At 47.7% G+C, this 19722-nt stretch overlaps 1 protein-coding gene across 2 annotated transcripts in view; it reads left to right on the top strand.

Moving 5' to 3' along the window:
- The window catches only part of PIP4K2A (phosphatidylinositol-5-phosphate 4-kinase type 2 alpha), a 180633-nt gene extending 161567 nt beyond the window's left edge, over positions 1-19066 (top strand). For both annotated transcript variants that reach the window (XM_002717397.4, XM_051820700.2), the window contains exons 7-10: positions 5832-5945; positions 12965-13208; positions 14481-14584; positions 16839-19066. In XM_002717397.4, the coding sequence (XP_002717443.3) occupies positions 5832-5945; positions 12965-13208; positions 14481-14584; positions 16839-16919 (543 nt within the window). In that variant the 3' untranslated portion in view covers positions 16920-19066. The remainder of the gene's footprint in view (positions 1-5831; positions 5946-12964; positions 13209-14480; positions 14585-16838) is intronic.
- The last annotated feature ends 656 nt before the right edge of the window (positions 19067-19722 follow it).

The raw sequence follows: 19722 nt of genomic DNA, 5'->3' as shown, positions 1-19722 counted from the left end.
TTTTCAACTCCAGAGACTCTGATTTTTATGAAGTTTTTTGGCAAGCCAGTGAAAGAGATTTTATTTTTTGCAAGTTTATTTTCATTTAGGTGAGCTTCGAATAACAAGCAAATCACAAACATAAGCAGTCCCTAACATCAGACAATAATTAGTGTACTTTGTATGTTGTGCATTCAACTCCAAGTGTCACAGTAACCGCCCATCAAAGAGACACCAGGCAGCAATCTTTGACATTAAGGCTCACAATTAGACTTTTTTTTTTTTTTGACATGGGTTGCCAAATGAGCACATTGAACAAAAATTCATTTCGTTGTGAAATACAAGTCCTTTAATCACAGAGTGCTATGATATTATCCTTTGCATTGAAACCTTCTGGTGCCAAAATCCTGTTTGCATTAAATACTCAAGTGTGACCGGGTGCATTTCTGCTTCCCGGCAAGGTTTCCAGCCAGCCTAAAATAACAACTTGGCTTTGTCTTACAGATTTGGGCCCTGTGCGTTTTAAATGCATGTATTTGTATCCTCCTGTTGTTATTGGCAATATATAATGCAGTTGGCTCTTTTTGTATAGTTAAATAACAGAATGATAATTGAATCCAGTGTTATTTTAAATTTAATTCTGTATATTTAAAGTTACATTTCCAACTGTAAGCACACATTTAAAAGTTGTTTTTTTTTTAATTTTGCCACCTAAAAGGTAACTAGATTTTTTAAAATCTCACTAAAACAAAATTTCGTTACTAAATTCCATACAAATGACTACACTTCTGCATCGCATCACAAAACCTAATAAAATAAGAATATACTTGTATATTCTTAGACAAACGGATTACCTCCCACCTGAAATACGTAAAAAATTTAAATCTTTTTGGTAAGCACACACACACTTTTTTTTTTTTTTTTGGTCCTTGTTTTGTCTTCAGAGATTTTGCAAAAGTTCTTAGTAATCTGAAATTTCTAAGTATAAAAATGTTAGGTCATAAATACTTGGGTAATGCCCAGAACTCTTTGAGGCCTCGCTTTTTATCTTCTGTGTACTACTTCAGGGAAGCAGGCAGCCCTGTGTCTCCTTTGCCCCTGGGGATTCTGTGGTTTCTCTCTGGCATGACTGTCCACAGAGCCCTGTGCTTGCAGCTTGGTAGCTGTTTTGAACACCCTTTTCCTTTATTAATCACAAATCCCTGACCAAATCCGCCCTTAGAGATCATCTGTAGCTTCTGTGGCACCCCAGGGAGTAGCATTTATGTTCAGAGGCTTGTGTACGAGTAGAAACTCGCCACATGCCAGCAGTTCAGATGTTGACCTCTGTCACCTTCCACGTTCACGTGTGTCTCTGCCACCTGACACTGTTGTTAACTGCGATCAGGATGGTGACATAGTGCTTCTCACTGCTGAAGAATACAGACTCACTGAGGTACCGCTTCTAACACTGCTTTAAAAGAGACCAGAGGCGGGCATTTGGCCTAGCAATTAAGGGGCCACTTGGGATGCCCACATTCCAGATTGGAGGGCCTGGGGCTGCTCTCCACTCCCAGGTCCAGCTTCCTGCTAACGTGGACCCTAGAAGGTAGCAGACAGGGGCCCGAGTGATGGTTGAGTTCATCTCAGCTCATGATTCATCAGGCTGTGAAACGTTAGTTAAATTGCACAATCTCTGTTTCCTTGCCTGTAAAATAGGGTAATAATAAGGTTAAGGTTAAGGTTAAAGTTAAGGTTGTTGCAAAGAGTTAATGAGAGGATTCGTGTGAAATAAAACGATACGCCTAAAGTGTGTTAGTACAGCCCATGCAGCTGCTGCAGGTGGTGGTGGTCCCCTCGTTGTCGAATTAAGAAAGAACTTTGAGGGGTAGGCGTTTGGCAAAGCACAGCGGATATGCCCACATCTTGTATTGGAAAGCCTGGATTCAAGTCCCACCTCCACTCCCGATTTCCAGCTTCCTGCTAAAGCACACCCTAGGAGGCAGCAGATGATGGCTCTAATGGTTGGGTGCCTGCCAACCACATGTCCTGGCTTCTGGCTTCACCCTGACCCAACTTTGGCTATTGTGGGCATCCAGGGAGTGAACCAGCAATGGGAGTGTGTCTGTCTGTCTGTCTCTCTCTCTTTGTATGCCTTTCAAATAAATAAATATAAATTTCTCAAAAATGAAGGCACAGCTCAGAAAAGTCCGAGAACTGGCCCCGAGTCCCCGACAGGTACGGGATGGGAACCTTGGGACCCGGGACTGGGGAACCCTGCCCTGGGAGACGAGTGTGCACTGCCCAGAGTTGGATTTGCTCTCGCAGCTGCCTGCTGAGGACCTGCCTTTGCCTCTTGATCCTTTCTATAAGCCCTTAAGTCTTTTAACCAATCTGGTTGCCCTTTTTTGAACTTGATCCAATATAAATGTGTCCCTAGCGCCTGTGACATTCACAAGTAAGCTGAGTCGTGGAGGCTCAGCGGTCCAGGTTTTATGAGGCAGGATTATACTTTCGCTGTCACATGAGGTAATTCTGCAGGGGTGAACGTGAAATGGCATTCGTCTTCATTAATGTGACTTGTGTTACAAACACATATCTAATGTGTAATTTACTGCCTTGCCTGGGGCCTGTCATCTCAGCCCGCAGGTTTCTCGCATTTACACAAAACCAAAAAAAAAAAAAAAAAAATCCTCTCCTCTCCTTTTCTCACACGCAGAAAAATGAGTTGTGGAATCCAGGCAAATATCTGAACCCTTAACACCCCCAAGACATAGCTACACTGCCCAAGATGTCTGCTCGAAGAAGCAGGGTCCTCCTCTCTCCTCGGCATGAGCCCGCGGGGCTCGCTGCGGCCCTGGGCTCCGAGACGTTGTATTTGGGCCATCCTCTGAAACGCGCCAGTGGGGAGTGTCCTCTTTGTTTTGGGTTTGGTCTTTTTCTTATACTTACATTATTTTTAACTTATGAATGACAGACTTAAGGTGTTAACCTGCTGGGCTCATCTTTAACTTTGGTGAAGAATGGCACTGCATTTCTATTTCTTCAACACTCTGTGACTCGGCATAAAGGTGTTTAAAATAGATAAATCTTTCCGCAGAATCTTATTATTTATCTGGGGATCTTGCGTCCTCCTGTCTTATTTGCTACCTATTTGCGACTGTGTCTTTCTCCTTACAAGATGAAAAACTCCTTGAGAATAGAAATTTTAACCTATTCGTGTTTGTATCCCCGTGCCTGACAGCAGTTCAGTAACTGCCTACTGAATGAATCGTTGGATCTCTGAGCTTTGTTTTACCCGCTTGGTAAGGATAATTATTTTGGTAGTACTTTATATCTAATTTACAGTTGTGGGGCTGGTGTGGCGTATCAGGTTAAGCTACCACCTGGGATGCCAACATCCCATTTGAGCAGGAGTTCAAGTCCTAGCTGCTCCAGTTCCGATCAGCTCCCTGCTAATGCACCTGGGAAAGCGGCAGAGGATGGCTTACTTTCTTGGGCTCCTCCTGAACCCACATGGGAGAACTGGATAAAGCTCCTCGCTTCAGCCTGCCATAGCTCTGGCCATTGTGGCCATTTGGGGTATGAGCCAGCAGATGGAAACTCTCTCTCTCTCTCTCTCTCTTTTTTTCTTATTTGACAGGTAGAGTTAGACAGTGAGAGCAGTGAGAGAGACAGGGAGAAAGGTCTTCCTTCCATTGGTTCATCCCCCAAATGGCTGCTATGGCCAGCGCTGTGCCAATCTGAAGCCAGGAGCCAGGTGCTTGCTGCCTCCTGGTCTCCCATGTGGGTGCAGGTGCCCAAGCACTTGGGCCATCCTCCACTGCCTTCCCAGGCCACAGCAGAGAGCTGGACTGGAAGAGGAGCAACCGGGACTAGAACCCGGCGCCCATATGGGATGCCGGCGCTGCAGGCAGAGGATTAACCAAGTGAGACACGGCACTGGTCCCCGGAAGCTCTCTTTGTAACTCTGTTTTTCAAATAAATAAAAACAAACCTGTAAAAAAAAAAAAAAAAAACTGCAAAACTATTCAGAGTCCCTTCTCAAAACAAAATCGGTAGCCAAAGCTACTAATTTAGAAATGCTGCATGCTTATATGTGTCTGTGTGTGAGAGTGAGCAGGTCAACTTGAATGCCTACATCAGGTGCATTCTTTGTAAAATGAGAGGGGAACATGAGCAGCTTACGCATTCCAAGGATGGATCAGTAGATAGGAACCCAGTGAGTTTTCTCTAGGGAGGGGGAGACAGTCAGTGGAAGAGCCAGGCCAGGAAGGAAAGCATGTTGTTGTTTACTTGGTTTGTTTTTTACATTTGGTTCACCCTTATTGGAGAAGAGGACGATTCGGGGTTTCTTAATACACAGAGAAAGGGGGTACTAACCTGGGCTTCTTTTCAACTGAAGGCAAAAAGCCATGGTTGGGAGAGTGGGGATGATTGGTGTTGAGAGGTAACTAGGATAACCCGCGCTACGTTAACACCGCAATGCCTCCATTACTCTCTATGCTGCTGCCCGAGCCGCAGCCCTGTCTGCTCATCGCTTGTGTTTTGACAGCTGTATGTTGATTGGTGCATCAGCGTGGCTGGCTTGCCAACCCACCCTCTTGTTTATTTGGAAAAAGTGGACTTCTCATCTTAATATGTTTTACATGAAGATATTTTTTCCTGGACATCGCCCAGATGAGAACAGCATTTCCTCCATGGCGGCGTGGTGACCAGGGAGATCAGGAAGGGCGGCTGCCTCACCTCCAGCTGCAGGTTCTCCCTGACGCGGAAAGCAGGCGTGATTGTGGACGGGGTTTTTGTCAGACAAGACGGGAGCCCAGCAAAGGCCACCCCAAGGTGGTGGACGAGTGGAGTTGGGTTGTGCAGGGAAGAAAGTCAAAGTCTCCTCACAGTCTTCCAAGAACACAAATTCTAGTTGTAGAAGACTCCTTATAAGACAGTAAATCTAGGGGCCAGCACTATGACGCAGTGGGTTAACACCCTGGCCTGAAGCGCCGGCATCCCATATGAGCACCAGTTCGAGACCCAGCTGCTCTACTTCCCATCCAGCTCTCTGCTATGGCCTAGGAAAGCAGTACAAGATGGCCCAAGTCCTTGGGCCCCTGCACCCGTGTGAGAGACCCAGAAGAAGCTCCTGGCTCCTGGCTTCAGATCGGTGCAGCTCCAGCTGTTGCGGCCAATTGGGGAGTGAACCAGCAGATGGAAGACCTCTCTCTCTTTCTCTCTCTCTGCGTAACTCTTTCAAATAATTTTTTTTTAAATCTTTAAAAAAAAAAAAAAAGTGAACCTAAGAAAGCAATTAGGAAGGCCAGCCCTGTGGCTTACCAGGTAAAGCCACTGTCTGCAGTGCTAGCATTCCATATTTGGTTCAAGTCCCGGCTGCTCCACTTCTGATCCTGCTGTCTGCTATGGCCTGGGAAAGCAGTAGATGTAGATGATGGCCCAAGTCCTTGGGTCCCTGCAGCTGCGTGGGAAGACCTGGAGAAACCTCCTGGCTCTTGGGGAGTGAACCAGCAGACGGAAAACTCTCTCTCTCTGTCTCTGCCTCTGCCTCTGCCTCTCCTTCTCTCTGTAACTCTTTCAAATAAATAAATATTTTAAAAAAAAGCAGTTAGTTCCATTCCCATGAGAAACATGAAGTGCACTACAGAAAGCCTTATCCTATGGCCGGTGTCTAACCCTTGCTCCCTAGCGGGAATGCTTCCTGTGGTCTTAGCTCACTGGTGCCCCCTTGTGGTACTCAAGCTCCCTCACAGCTCGTTGCCTCTGTAAGACCCCAGTGGTGAACAGGGCAAGCTTCAATTTCCAGGATTGGAAGGTGTATGTATTTTTAGATTTCATTAAAGCTTCTTTCTCATTTGTTTTAGGCCAAAGAACTGCCAACTTTAAAGGATAATGATTTCATTAATGAAGGCCAAAAGATTTATATTGATGACAACAACAAAAAGGTGTTCCTGGAAAAACTCAAAAAGGATGTTGAGGTAAGAAAAAATCAATATAAAGGTCAGCTCCACTATGTAAGTGTCAGCACTGTTGGTTTTTAGGAGATTTTTTTAAACCTCTCTACTTAAGTCTGCAACCAAAGCAAATACACACACACACACACACACACATATATTTTTAAGTATGTATATGTATGTATGTATATATATAGTACATGTATGTATGTATATATATGGTATATATATATGGTACTGTATTGAACTCAGGTGTCAACACCATCTCTGATCTAGTTTAAAAGAACAGTGTGCCCATTCAGCAGCGCTCTCCTTCAGATGGCAAATGCCAGAGTACCTGCTGTCATCTGCTGGGTGTCCCCACCCTCAGTTCCCTCGTTCTTGTGTCCGTGAGTGGGTCCCACCGGGGAGGCTGGCCAGTTCACAGCAGGCAGAGTGGGATATGGCAGGATGGGGACTGGCTGTGTCAGTTACCAAACGTTTGGTAACTCGGTGGTAAATTCAGTTTTGGCATTCCTACCTCTAAACCACATCTCCATGCCAGGGAACACAGCCCTGGCTTGCTTAGTGCTTTAGTATTTCCGCCAGCTACCATGTGCCGTGTTGGCACATCAAACCAGCCTTGCTGCATCGTGGGCACGGCCCAGGGGCAGTGTGGGGCTCTAGGGTCATGGTGGGGTGGGCAGGGGGCAAGAAATAAAACACTGCTTTCTGGAATGAAGGAGATTTCTTTGTAAACACTGTTTCAAGAATTTAAAAGAATGCCTTTTCCTATAATTTTATCACACAGGCATTGCAGCTTTCCCATCGGAATTCCTTACTTAATGCTTCTAGAAATAAATTTATCTTCTTGGAGTTTGTTGAGTTATGAGACAGTGCAAAGAGAATTCTCACTGGCTATTACTAAACTAGATTTTTCTTAGCTGTTGCTTGCATTTATGCATGTACCTTTTTTTTTTTTTTTGGCTCCTTTGAAATACTGTGCCTCACAGACCAGTACAGAGATAGGATTGGTGGAAATCTCTCCCTGTCTGTGTCATTAAACAAAAACAATTAAAATAACTAGAGCCAAAAAATGGATGTCATACATATGATTGTATTCCCCACAAAGGCAGAAGTGGAAGCAGGATTTTAATCTTTAATCTTTTTAACCTCCCAACAGTTCTTTTCATTGCAAGACACACCAACCAAGTTAGTTCCTAGTTATTTTTAGATCATAAATTATTTTAATAAAAATGTTTTATATTATTTTCACCTCCATAGTATCCATGCTTGGATTAAGCATAAACATTGGTTATTTGCAAAGTATATAAATGTCTACGTTTAAAATGTAGGTACCAGTTGTTGCTTTTATCATGTAGCATTTTTCTCACCAGCTTTTTATTAATGAACATTTATTTTTCCTCAGTTGTCAGTGGTTCTTACTGAAATGCATATCAGGCATTTCCTCTTTACTTTGAGGTCAACTTGATCTAACTGATGACTGGGTTCAGTACCACAGGTAAACATACTCTCTTTTGGATCTATATTGATATTAATCAGCGAATTTTTGATCCTGACAATAATATTGTTTTAGCAATTATGATAAATAGCCCTCAGGGTTATGTATGATGTGCCAAAAAAATGTGCTTTTTTTCCTCTCTGTTGGCTGTATGTCACTATGACATTTAGACTCCAGAAATAATTTAACTCAAGCAGCTCAAATTTACAGTTGAATTACATGAGGATCCTCTTAGCCCTTTTGTTGTCTCTAATAATGTCGTTGATTAAAGGATTGGATAGTTTAATCCCATACATGGCTCTCGCACTTAGCTGTTTTGTTGAAACAGAGGCAGGGCATAAAGTGTTCTTTCATTAAAAAATTTTCTCAATAGCTGATAACAGTGTCTTTAGTTTTGAAATTCATGCAGAAGCATCATTAAATTTTTAAGCGGGTAATTATGGTGAAGGAGCTTGACATCTGATCTTGATAATGAGACTAGAATTTAATCTAGTTTTCTTTTTTCATCAGCTCCATGCCTTCTAATTTGGCTCCCTGGCCTAACTGCTAAAGTTTGAATACAGTTTTTTTTTCCTTTTTTTTTTTTTTTGTCTCCTTAATGATTAAAGTAGAATGCGTTTATTACAGCTCAATAAATGATGTATTTTTTTTCCTTTTTAGAGAACAGAATTGTCATTTGAGAACCTAGCTGCTGCTTTTCTACAGTTGAAATCCTGTCCTAGTCACATGCCACACTGAGTACTTCAGTCTACACAGCTTCGCACATAACCCAACACACAGGAGCTCTTTCCTGCTTAAAAATATATATACCAAAAGAAGGTGCTCCGTGGCGAGTCGGAGCGCCTTGGCCTGCTGCTGTGCTTGCTGTCGGCTCCGATCGTGACCCCGGGTAGTCACCTGACCTCCCCTGTCGTTGAGATCCACGTGTCACGTGATGCAAAACTGTGCCTTTCCTGTGAGCGCTCTCATCGCAGGGCTTCTCAGCTTTCCCTTAGCATGGAAATAAGTAGGAGGGGACCAGGTGGGGAGCAGGGACCGATGCGGGGGGCCTCCAGCATTTATAGCACATGCAGCTTAAGCCCTTCCTGTATAATTGTCTGTTTTCCTTCTTAAAATTCTTGAGGGTAGGCCGGCGCCGCGGCTCACTAGGCTAATCCTCCGCCTTGCGGCACCGGCACACCGGGTTCTAGTCCCGGTCGGGGCGCCAGATTCTGTCCCGGTTGCCCCTCTTCCAGGCCAGCTCTCTGCTGTGGCCAGGGAGTGCAGTGGAGGATGGCCCAAGTGCTTGGGCCCTGCACCCCATGGGAGACCAGGAGAAGTACCTGGCTCCTGCCATCGGATCAGTGCAGTGCGCCGACCACGGCGGCCATTGAGGGTGAACCAACGGCAAAAAGGAAGACCTTTCTCTCTGTCTCTCTCTCACTGTCCACTCTGCCTGTCAAAAATAAATAAATAAAATAAAATAAAGTATATGAAATAAGAGCTCATGAAGCCACAGGCGTTTCCCCACCATTCTCCTCATGGCTCATCAACTTGAACTTGTCTCCCCATTTTACAAATTGATGGGGGGAAAAGGCCTTCTGCCATAATGAAAACAACATTGGCAATCATGCTACGGCTTCCACTGTTCGTGCAAGGCACCATGTTTTTCCCCTTAGCTGCCTTTTCTCCTTTCATCCTTTCCACACCCCTCTGAGGTGAGTGGTGTTGTCCCATTTTATAAGTCAGAGAGGTAAAGTAATCCACATATAAAGCTAGTGAGTAAAACAAATAAGACAATTTTCACATCTGACTTCAAAACCTAGCCACTTTATCTGATGCTTTAATAACACCTACACTTTAAAAAAAAAAAAAGATTTATTTATTTACTTGAAAGGCAGAGTTACAGAGAGGCAGAGGCAGAGAGGAGGAGAGAGAAAGATTTTTCATTTGCTGATTCGCTCCCCAAATGACTACAATGGCCAGAGCTGTGCCGATCCAAAGCAGGAGCCTGGAGCTGCTTCCAGGTCTCACAGGTGGGTGCAGGGGTCCAAGCACTTGGGCCACCTTCCACTGCTTTCCCAGGCCATAGCAGGGAGCTGGATCAGAAGTGGAGCAGCCAGGACTCAAACCAGTGCCCATATGGGATGCTGGCACTGCAGGTGATGGCTTTACTTGCTACGCCACAAAACCAGCCCCACACCTATACTCTTAACCACTCTTACTTAACTTACTCTTGTCAGTAAAACCTATACTCAGTCACAGTGCAGACCTTGTCTTTTTCCGTTTCTCCCTGGATGCAGATTCTCCTCAACTTAGGATGGTGTTATATGTGGGAAAACCCATCATAAGTTAAAAATAGCATTAAGTCAGGGCTGCCGCCTTTAGTGCCAGCATCCCATGTAGACGCTAGTTCGAGTCCCAGCTGCTCCACTTCTGATCTAGCTCTCTGCTATGGGCTGAGAAAACGGTGGAAGATGGCCCAAGTCGTTGGACCCCTGCACCCACATGAGAGACTGGAAGAAGCTCCTGGCTCCTGGCTTCGGATTGGCACATCCAGCCAGCGGATGGAAAACCTCTCTCTCTCTCTCTCTCTCTCTCTCTCTCTCTCTCTCTCTCTCTGCATCTTCTTCTCTGTATAACTCTTTCAATAAATCTTTTTAAAAAAAATAGCATTAAGTCAAAACTGCATTTAATATGCCTAGCCTATCCAGCATCAAGTCTTAGGCTAGCCCATCTCAGACATGCTCAGAACACTTAAATTAGCCTGCAGTCCTGCAACCCGAGAGTACTGAGCCAGATATCGGTACCCCAAGAAAAGATCAAAATTCAAAGTACAGTTTCTACTGCATTTGTGTTGCTTTAGCCCACCATCAGGAAGTTGAATAAATCTTTGAAGTCCAGCCATTGTAAATTGGGGACTGTCTGTCTACCCACCCGTTGGGACCACAATCGTTCTCACTTTTCTCGGGCACATCAGAGCAGCTTCCACTCGCAATGAATTGTTCGTTTCACTGGCGGTGGAACACCCCAGCAGCTACCTGTAGCTCTATCATTTCCTTACTGGAACAGGACTTCTGACCCTGTGGCGTGAGGTCAGGAAGGCTGATCCAAGCTGCCCAGCATGTACAGTAGCGTGGGTGGGAGGGACGACAGCCTGGAGGCACACCGGGGGTCCCCTCAGCTGACTCCTGGAGTGGCTCCCAGGATGAGTGAGGAGGAGCTGGGAGAGGGGGAGCATAGATAACGGGACCCAGCCTCATCCTAGACGAGGGTGGGGGGTAGTGGAGGAGATGGAAAGAAACCCACACGGACATGGTTCCCCAGGAACCCAGGGTCTGAGCGCAGACTCCTGGAGGCCTTGGAACCGCAGCTGGGGCAGTAGTGGGGCGCTCTGCCAGCTGTATTGGCCGAGGGTCAGAGGCTGTGACTGGACACTTGTGCGCTCCCCAAACAGGAGGCCCACGGGCTATCCTGGAGGGAAAACCGGCTTCCCGACTACATCAGTGTCCGTGCCCCTGGAGCTGGAGGCCAGCCGAGCCTGTCCAGGCGGGCAAGGCCTTTTGTTCAGGTCCTCCTCAGAAACCAGTTGTTTAACCCATCATCTTCCTACTAAGGTTGCAAAGAACAAGAACCAGAAAAAAAAAAAAAAAAAAGGCCGTTTTAACGGAGTCCAGTCACGTGACTGGGTACAAGGAACACAGGCTCCGGCATTCACTCGCTCTCGGCTTTGAATCATTGAGAACTCGTCCGTCTTCCACACAAGGACGTGAGGGCCTTGCCCGGGCCCAGTCACTGCCACTGCACCTGCACACTGAGTTCTCTTCTGTGCCGGTGTGCAGCACAGCTGGGGGCTCTCCGCTCCCTGGCCCAGCGACAGGGCCTGCATTGGTCAAGGGCTGGGACAAGCAGCCTCCCACCATAAGCCACGCACGCACGTACGTACGTACGTACGTACGCGCGAGCCCAAGGACGCACACAAGCACGCCTAGCTGGCTGACGGTGAGCCCCGACCACCGGAAGGAAGGCTGGCTAGAGAGGTGGCCGCAGGGAGTTGGTGTCTGCGCTCCCTGTGGAGGCAGAGTTGCCCGAATGCCACGGGGCAGCCACTTCTGCCCCCCGAGGGGGGCCAGAAAACTGGAAGCATGGGGGTGAGCGCGAGCTCAGCGCTCAGATGTAACTGGAAATTTGCGTCTATTTCTCAGGAAACGGGATTCCCCTGCCTTGCTTGCTGGTCTGAGCGGAAGATTTGTGCATTTTTGCTGAGTTCATAACAGGGAGGATTCAGGTGTCCCCAGCGGACTCGTGGTGGTGGGCCAGTGAGTGGAAGTCTGAGAAGGGGTAGCGGACAGAGCGGCACGCGCCGGCCAGGGCAGAAGTGGCTCGGCACACCTGTGCCCCGGGGTGCCCGGCCTTGTCTGTCAAGAACCTGCTTCTCCCCGGCTCCGAGAGCAAGCTGCCCTCCGGCAGGCTCAGCCAAAAAGAAAGGGCTCTGCAGGTCTTGGCAAATGGATTTCATTTCATTTTCAGCCAGAACTTCTAAGACCTATAATTTCACATGCCTGCCCTTCGTGTAAGGAAGTTTGTTTCCTAAATTCTACCCGAGGGGCCCAGGGGCCAGTCAACTGCTCTGCATCGGCGAGCGAGGGTGGGGACCACGCACCCTGTGCAGAGCCAGCCAGCCCCGGCTGGGGTCAGGAAGCTGATTAGTTCCAGCCTGTCTTTGGCCTCCGCATTGTGCACGCAGTAACACCGCCCCCACGTTAATGGGTCGGTTAGAACACTGCATTTAAGGTCAGGTATCTGGGTGCATCCGCTTAAACAAAAAAGGAAAAAAAAAAAATCTTGCCCTGAAGAGCCAGAAAAGAACTTGGCAGACAGGAGTAGGCAAACCCACAGAGCTAGCTAGCTCTTGCCCCACCGTCGAGTGTAATCATGGCCTGCCCAGGAGAGGAAGGGCTAACTTGCTTCTGCTTAGGTCCGAAGAAAGCTGAACGGAGACAGAAGGACCGCATTACTCGCCAGAGCCTTGGCACGATGCGTTTGCTGGTTGATTGGGATATTCGGGCGTTTACGTATTTGTGATGGACAGCATAATAGTCTCCTCCACGGAGTGCGCAGAATTTCAAAGTACTCCCAATCCCTCCTGAGCCTGCTGCAAGCTTCTTGGGAGGTCCCTGGTTTTTCCCATTAGCCAAGTCTTAATTGTTGGGGGAAACTCCCCCCTCCCACCCCCGCCCTACCACCACTGCCCTCCATGGCTCTGTGTTGCCAGTCACGCTCTCCACTCTTTGGTATAATCCAGCCTGGGCCTCAGCACCCAGTTTTGCATTCCAGGGATGACTACGCCAGCCGCGGACCGACCCGAAGTGTGAGACTGTGTGTGTAGCCAGAAACACTGCCCATCACCAAGGCTCCTGGCCGCCTCTCAGAGGGGCCCTCTGTGTGCCTCTGTGTGCCTCTGCAGCCAGCTCCCACACATCCTTCCCCTGTGTGTCCGCCTGAGCTTGCAAATCTCCTTTTTTGTGTAAGGTGTAACTGATCATGTCGCCTCCCCCTCCAGTTTCTTGCCCAGTTGAAGCTCATGGACTACAGCTTACTGGTGGGAATTCACGATGTGGAGAGAGCCGAGCAAGAAGAGGTGGAGTGTGAGGAGAATGACGGGGAGGAGGAGGGGGAGAGCGACGGCACCCACCCAGTCGGGACCCCTCCGGATAGCCCCGGAAACACGTTGAACAGCTCACCGCCCTTGGCTCCGGGGGAGTTTGATCCGAACATTGATGTTTATGGAATTAAATGCCATGAAAGTAAGCTTAGTTACCATTGCCTCTTGTTTACATCTGAAGCAGTTTGGTTTTTGCATTGTCGTCTACCAGTAATGAACCCTAGTACAGGTGTGTTGTCCTGCAAGACTCATTCTCCGGAGTCCAGGTAAACGCACAGGGTCAGAGCGGGTTCAAGGTAACTATAAGCTCGGGTTTTAGATGTAATGGGAGCAGGTCCTTGGGTAGGGGGCTGTTGAGGGACTGGAGCAAAACCACGAGTCATCTTGTGTATCCCACATATACCTATAGATGCACCTCTATAGAGAACATATATAAGAACTGGTTTAAGTATTTTTTCCTTAGCTGTCTTCTTTCTTATCTAAGGCTAAAGCACCACACATCTGTCCTGAGGTAGGCACGGGTGTGTGGTCTACTGTGACCCTCAGGGAGGCATATCATCACCAAACACCCCTCCTTCTCTGTGCCAAGGCCAGCCTGTGGACGGGGCGAGAGCCCTAAAGGGGGCTCTGAGCTTCTCTAGGGTCAGAACCATTGTTCTTAGTCCTCAACACAATATAAAAATGACCGGGCATTTGAAGGAATATCCCATTCTACCTTAGCTACTTACCCATAAAAAAATATTTTAGTGATTTGATAAATGCAGCCTCTCATTTTCTGAATAATAGTGTGGTTCATTGATTTTTTTTTCTTAAAAAAAAAAAAACACAGATGGCATCTCACCCAAATGGGTTTGAGTTATGTTTTGTTCTATTCTTATTTTGCTCACCAAAATTGTTTCTTTAACACAGAAAACTAGATGTAGTCAAATGTGCTGTCCTTTCTATTCAGAATTGAAGCAACATCATATTTTTGGGACTAAGTAGATATTGGGGTGCTCTGTGCCTTTATCCAGTTCTGATACTGCATCCAGTGAGAACTGCTTACCAACACTGCAGCTTATGGTAAAGAAAGGATTAATGAACACAGTTAGTTACACTTGTTTCCTAAGTATTTTTAAGATAGCATTCCTCTTTACACAGTCATTCAAGAAAATGCAGATTATCAAAAAGTAAAAATAAAAGCATTCAGTTGCACCCTTGGAGCTCCAGTGTTCATATCCTGGGGTTATGGTAGGTTTTTTCACTTGTTATTTTGAAAGCACATTGGGTAGAGTCCCCAGGGCTGGGAGGAGCACGCAGGAGTCCCTTGGAGTTTGTCCCCAGGCTGCTTCAGCCCCAGGCTCCTCTCCTTCCCTGCACAGTGCTTGTGTCTCCCTCCCGGTGACGTCATTCACTTGCTCTCATCCCTTTGCAGACTCGCCTAGGAAGGAGGTGTACTTCATGGCAATTATTGACATTCTCACTCATTATGATGCAAAAAAGAAAGCTGCCCACGCTGCAAAAACTGTGAAGCACGGCGTAAGTACACGCTCCCGATTCTCCCTCGGGGTCCTCAGCGTGGCCGGGAGCCGAGACCACTCCTTTCTCCTGCGGGCTCCTCCTCTCTGCGGGCGCTGTTCAGAGCCCTTTAGTGGAGCGCGCTGCCTGTGGGGGGCCGTGTTCTCATGCAAATGCCAGCGGCTAAAGCCCGGCCCTCCCAGGGACTTGGTAGGGCTCCTGGCAAGTCCGCGCCTCTTCTGACACACAGAGGACGTGTACAGCCACAGGCCTCCCTAGGAACTGACAAATTCTTTTGTGTTTGGAAAGTGTTCTGAAGATTAAAGTGCTGAAGTTGGTGGTTTTAATGCAGAGTGCTCCGAATTGAAGCACAGTTCTCTGCTTAAGGCGCTTCCAAAGTATGCAAGATTAGATTTCTTCTCTCGTGGTGGGCTGTATTTTTTCTGTCACAGCAGCCATGTGAGTGCAGGGTCCAAGTTTCCCCATGGTCATTCTTGGCCTTTATTGTGCCTGCTCAGAATTGGCACGGTGCTGGGCAGCAGGTACCCTGCTGACCCCTTGCGAGGGGATGCTAGTGGGTCCCCTCTGTCAGCTGAAGGAACGGAAGCAGACAGCTTCAGGGGTGACAACAAGAGCCCCTCGCTAGGCAGGGGCACAGCAGGGCTTCCTCTGCAGAGTCTAGCAGGGTCACCCGCCCTGTGTTCCTGCCCTGCCCTGCCCTGCCCATGCAGCCCCACTGCCTGGCTACACGCCATTCTGGCTTGTAGCGTGGGGCTCCACTTGTGGCTCTCCAAGTGGACTGAAAAGCCACAGAGCCCCATCCCTCGCAGTCGGACTTGTGCTGCCTGTGCCCGCTGGCAGGTGCCTCCCACAGAGCGCTGGCCAGAGCTAACCAACTCAGCTAAAGGCTCTTTTTCTCTATTTGAAACTCAAACGGGCTGCCATCCCGGAAGTGGATTCAGCCTGAAACCATATTCTGTTTGCCAAAGAAACAGCTCAGCCACAGGCTCCTGCTGTGCGCAGAGCACAGCCGCAGACCCTGCCTGGCCCAGAGAGCGCCTCAGCAAGACAAGGTCACAGGGGCAGCGTCCTAGCGCCATTCCTAAGTGCACCTGCGCCACAGGCACAGCCACTCTCCCTGCTTAGAGTCCCGCTCAGGGGAGTGAGGCAGGGGACTCCAGAGGCCCCATGGGTTGAAAGCCATGGGGGAGACTGCACACACAGACCTGGGGCGGAGTCTCCGCCTCCTTCCTGCTTGTGTGAACTAAAGGAAATACTTTTTGAGGTTGCTCTAACAGCCCAGGCCTGGAAATAACGAGAGCCCCCATGAATGTGGGCATCCAAAAATAGCCCCTGGCGACTTAGTAAAAATCTAGTCTTTGCCCCTTGCAGCTTAGGACACTGCAGAAACTGCAGAGCACCGGCCAGCACTGTGCAGGTAATAACAGCACCCCCCACTGGGCCTCTGCAGAGCCCCGTCCGTGCTCCGTGCAGGTCTCTGCGGAGGAGCGGTGGCACCAAGGGCCCTCAGCTCTCGGGAGGTGCAGCAGCATCTTAAGTCCTGAAGTCACATCATGGAAGGTCTTGCTTTCACCAGAACTTACGTGTGTGTCACCCTCAAGTGTCCACGGTCTGCTGCCTTGAAATGCAAAGCTGTTGTCCCATGGCTTTAGAATGTAAACCCCACAGATCCTCCTGGTTGGTAGGAATGTCCCAAACAGGGATGATGGGATTTTTTTAAAGATTTATGTATTTGAAAAGCAGAGGTACAGAGAGAGAGAGAGAGAATCCATCTTCATCCGCTGGTTCACTCCCCAAATGACTGCAATGGCTGGGGCTGGGCGAGTCTGAAGCCAGGAGCTTCTTCTGGGTCTCCCACATGGGTGCAGGGGCCCAAGGACTTGGGCCATCTTCTGCTTTCCCAGGCACATTAGTAGGGAAGTGGACCAGAAGTGAAGCAGCCGGGACTTGAACCCGCACCCATATGGGATGCCGGCGCTGCAGGCAGAAGCTTACCCTTCTGTGCCACAGCGCCAGCCCCAAGCTGATGGGATTTTAAGTCACAGCTGTCATGGCGCTCCTGCCACCCTTGGCCTCATTTTCAGACTCATAAGCCCTTTCAGCCAAAATAGCCAAGATGTCAGGAGCTGGGTTAGAGCCGAGGCTGTAGAGACCTGAAAATTATTAGCATTATATTCAGCCACGGTTGGACATGGAGTAGTGATTCTGGGGAGTCATAAACGTCGTGTCAATACTCCTCTCTAACACTGCACAGGCTGGCGCGGAGATCTCGACCGTGAACCCAGAGCAGTATTCAAAGCGCTTTTTGGACTTTATCGGCCACATCTTGACGTAACCTCCCGCGCGGCCTCGGACAGACCTGAGCGTGGCAAGGGCAGAGGCGGCTTCAGCGCAGGAGAGAGGAAACCCAGCTCGGTGCAGTGCTCATCTTGCAGGAAGCAAACCTCCTTGTTTACATCTTCAGGCCGAGTTGACTGCTTTGGGGACGACCCGCTTTCACAGCCACCTGACATGTCCCAGCGTCGTGCTAGCTATTCCTGACTGTGCGCATGTGTGAGTGCGTGCGCTTTGCGTGGGGGTGTGTGTGTGTGTGTGCACATTTTACAATAATTAATTAAATAAAACCCATCAGCTGGAGTCAGAACCTGTTACAACAGAAACCCTCTGGTTCCAGCTGCAGCCGAAGGAATGCACAAGCAAATGAGCTAGCAGCTGTTTGGGGGGAGGGGAGCAGAAAATGCATGCGGAGGAACCGTGTGGGCATCGCACGACAAACTGTGGACCAGTTTTTTTTTTTTTTGAGTTGAAAGATGTGAGAGTGTTCATAATAATAATGAAGATAATAATAATGATGATGATGATTAAAAAGAAAAAAAAAACTTACTGCAAATGTTACACTTCCACCCCGCACGTAGACACTCCTCTTCATCGTTGTCACCTGCGCCCCCGGCCCTGGACAGAAGAGTGCCAGCATCCCCGTGTGTTCTGGTTCAGGGTCTGTCCCCACACAGTGTCGGGACTCCTGGTGTCCCAGAGCAACTGTCCCTCGTGCGCCGAGAAGCTGATGCCGCAATGACTCTGGACGCCGACACCTCCAGAAACGCGCCCAGGAAAACAGCTTACTTCTCTTTACACCCTTATGTTGCAGTGTAGGAATTAATGCTATGACATGCAAACAGAGCTGACCTGAAAAGTGCATAGTTTGGGGCAATGGTAGCTGCATCTCCCACCGTGGGAAGATAAGCAAAGCACTAAAACTCTCAATTCTGTTACCAAAAGCAAATCTGATTTATAAGACGTTTATGTTTGGCCTTTGTTTAAACAGCGGGTGTTTTGTTATTATGAATTGTCCCTTTAACTGAGACCCTCAGTTGTACTGTTTACATTATTAGGAAAACAGGGATATATTTGAATCTAAAAATTTAATGTACAGCATGTGGTTGTTGAAGTTTACATGTAAAGTCGTTTTGCAGTGTAGGTGAAATCATGTTTGTCCTATTGAGATGTGTCCTGCAGTCACGTGTTTAGGTGAATGTTGTATTCAAAGTACACAGTAGTCGGTCTTTGACAATAAAAGGAAAAGGATTGTTTTGTTTCCTCCAGATGTAAATGTATCAACTTAATGATTTAAAAAAAAAAAATTTAACCCAAATCTGGTTAAATAACTTCATTGCCCTAAACTGTGCTGACTGTGTTTAATCAGGTTGTAAATTTCCAACATTGATCGCGTATCTACCAACTTTCCTGCATTTTCTGGAAGGCATCAAGCTAAAATATTAGACTTGCTTAGAGTAGCTTATCAATTTATACGCTGTGCTAACGCTGTGCCTTTGATATTCTTGTTTAAAACATGAGATGGTTTGGGTAGGCAGTTTCAGGAAAGGGGGGGAAATCCACCCTTCAGTGATTGCTGAACAGCTCATCCAGGTCCCGTGCTGCCTTCTCCCGTAACTTGACTTCAGGGCTGTCCAGGTTGCAGCTGTCCCCGGTGTATGTGGGTTGATGTCACATTATCTTTGGAAGCCAGCAGCAACGCCACCCCTTCCCCCCAACACCCCCGGAGCCCTGCCCTACCATCCACTGACTGTATGTAGATCTGTTAGCTCCTACAGATGATGTTAACACCACTGAACCCAGCTGTACAAGTCTGCGTTTTATGTATTTAATTGATTCTGTGACTTGAGCCCCTCATACACATGCCATTAATTCTGGCATCGAAGTTCTGTGGTTCCTTTGACCCTGAAGTAAAGATAAGGTACCATCTGCATTATTTGAGTAACCATTTCGTTTGGTGGCCAATCTGTGTATGCCTTTAGAAGTTTACAAAATGCTTTCTTTTCCTCTGTAATGGTCTTTGTCATTCATTTCTGTTGATAAACTATTGGACAGAGTGAGGAAGTTTGCCTTGTATTTCCTAGTGCTAACAGTACACTCCCGTCATGAGCCGGGCTTCACGGAATAAAGCACTTTGAAGACTCACAAGGTGCATCCTTTATTCCTGTCTCAGTTGTGTTTCTCTCGGCTGCAGACACATTCTAAATCCCCGAGGAAGTACGAGTGGAATTGAATGTTTTCAGTTGCCAGAGCCTTGCCCATAGTCTGCACTGTTTTTTCAGTAAATATTGGTAACTTCCTCAACAAAATTGACTTACTGCAAGATGAACAGGCAGGAGAAGATGTCAATGAGTTCTCTGTAAAATCATAGAGTTTCATTTTTAGTGTTAATCAGCCTGAGTCCTGTTTGTCAGCATTTTTTTTGAAAACCTCACTTGGGTAACATGGATGGATGGGACATTGCACTTTGATTGGCACCAGGTTAGAAAGAGGCCTGGTTGTTCTAATGTGATTGATAGGTTTGGGAGGGACTGGGGCGAAAGGCGTGCTTCTTGTTGCTGCTATGCAGTTGGGTCCACAAGCAGCTTTAGGTACAGAAAACTGTGGCCAGGTGACCCAGCTCCGTAGGAATACATGAGGCACACACACCTGGGACGGCTGCTAGCACGCCAGTTCACTGTGTGGTGCTGCACAGGGGCCCATATCTGCAATTTCGCCTTTGCCCGACATCAGGTTACCATATTTCCTCCACTTGACAGTAAGCCAAGAGCTGCAGCCCTCCTGACACCCACTGCCATGGGCAG

This window comes from Oryctolagus cuniculus, chromosome 13, assembly GCF_964237555.1.
Source record: "Oryctolagus cuniculus chromosome 13, mOryCun1.1, whole genome shotgun sequence".
Lineage (NCBI taxonomy): Eukaryota > Metazoa > Chordata > Mammalia > Lagomorpha > Leporidae > Oryctolagus > Oryctolagus cuniculus.
This window is presented reverse-complemented; position numbering and strand designations above follow the sequence as displayed.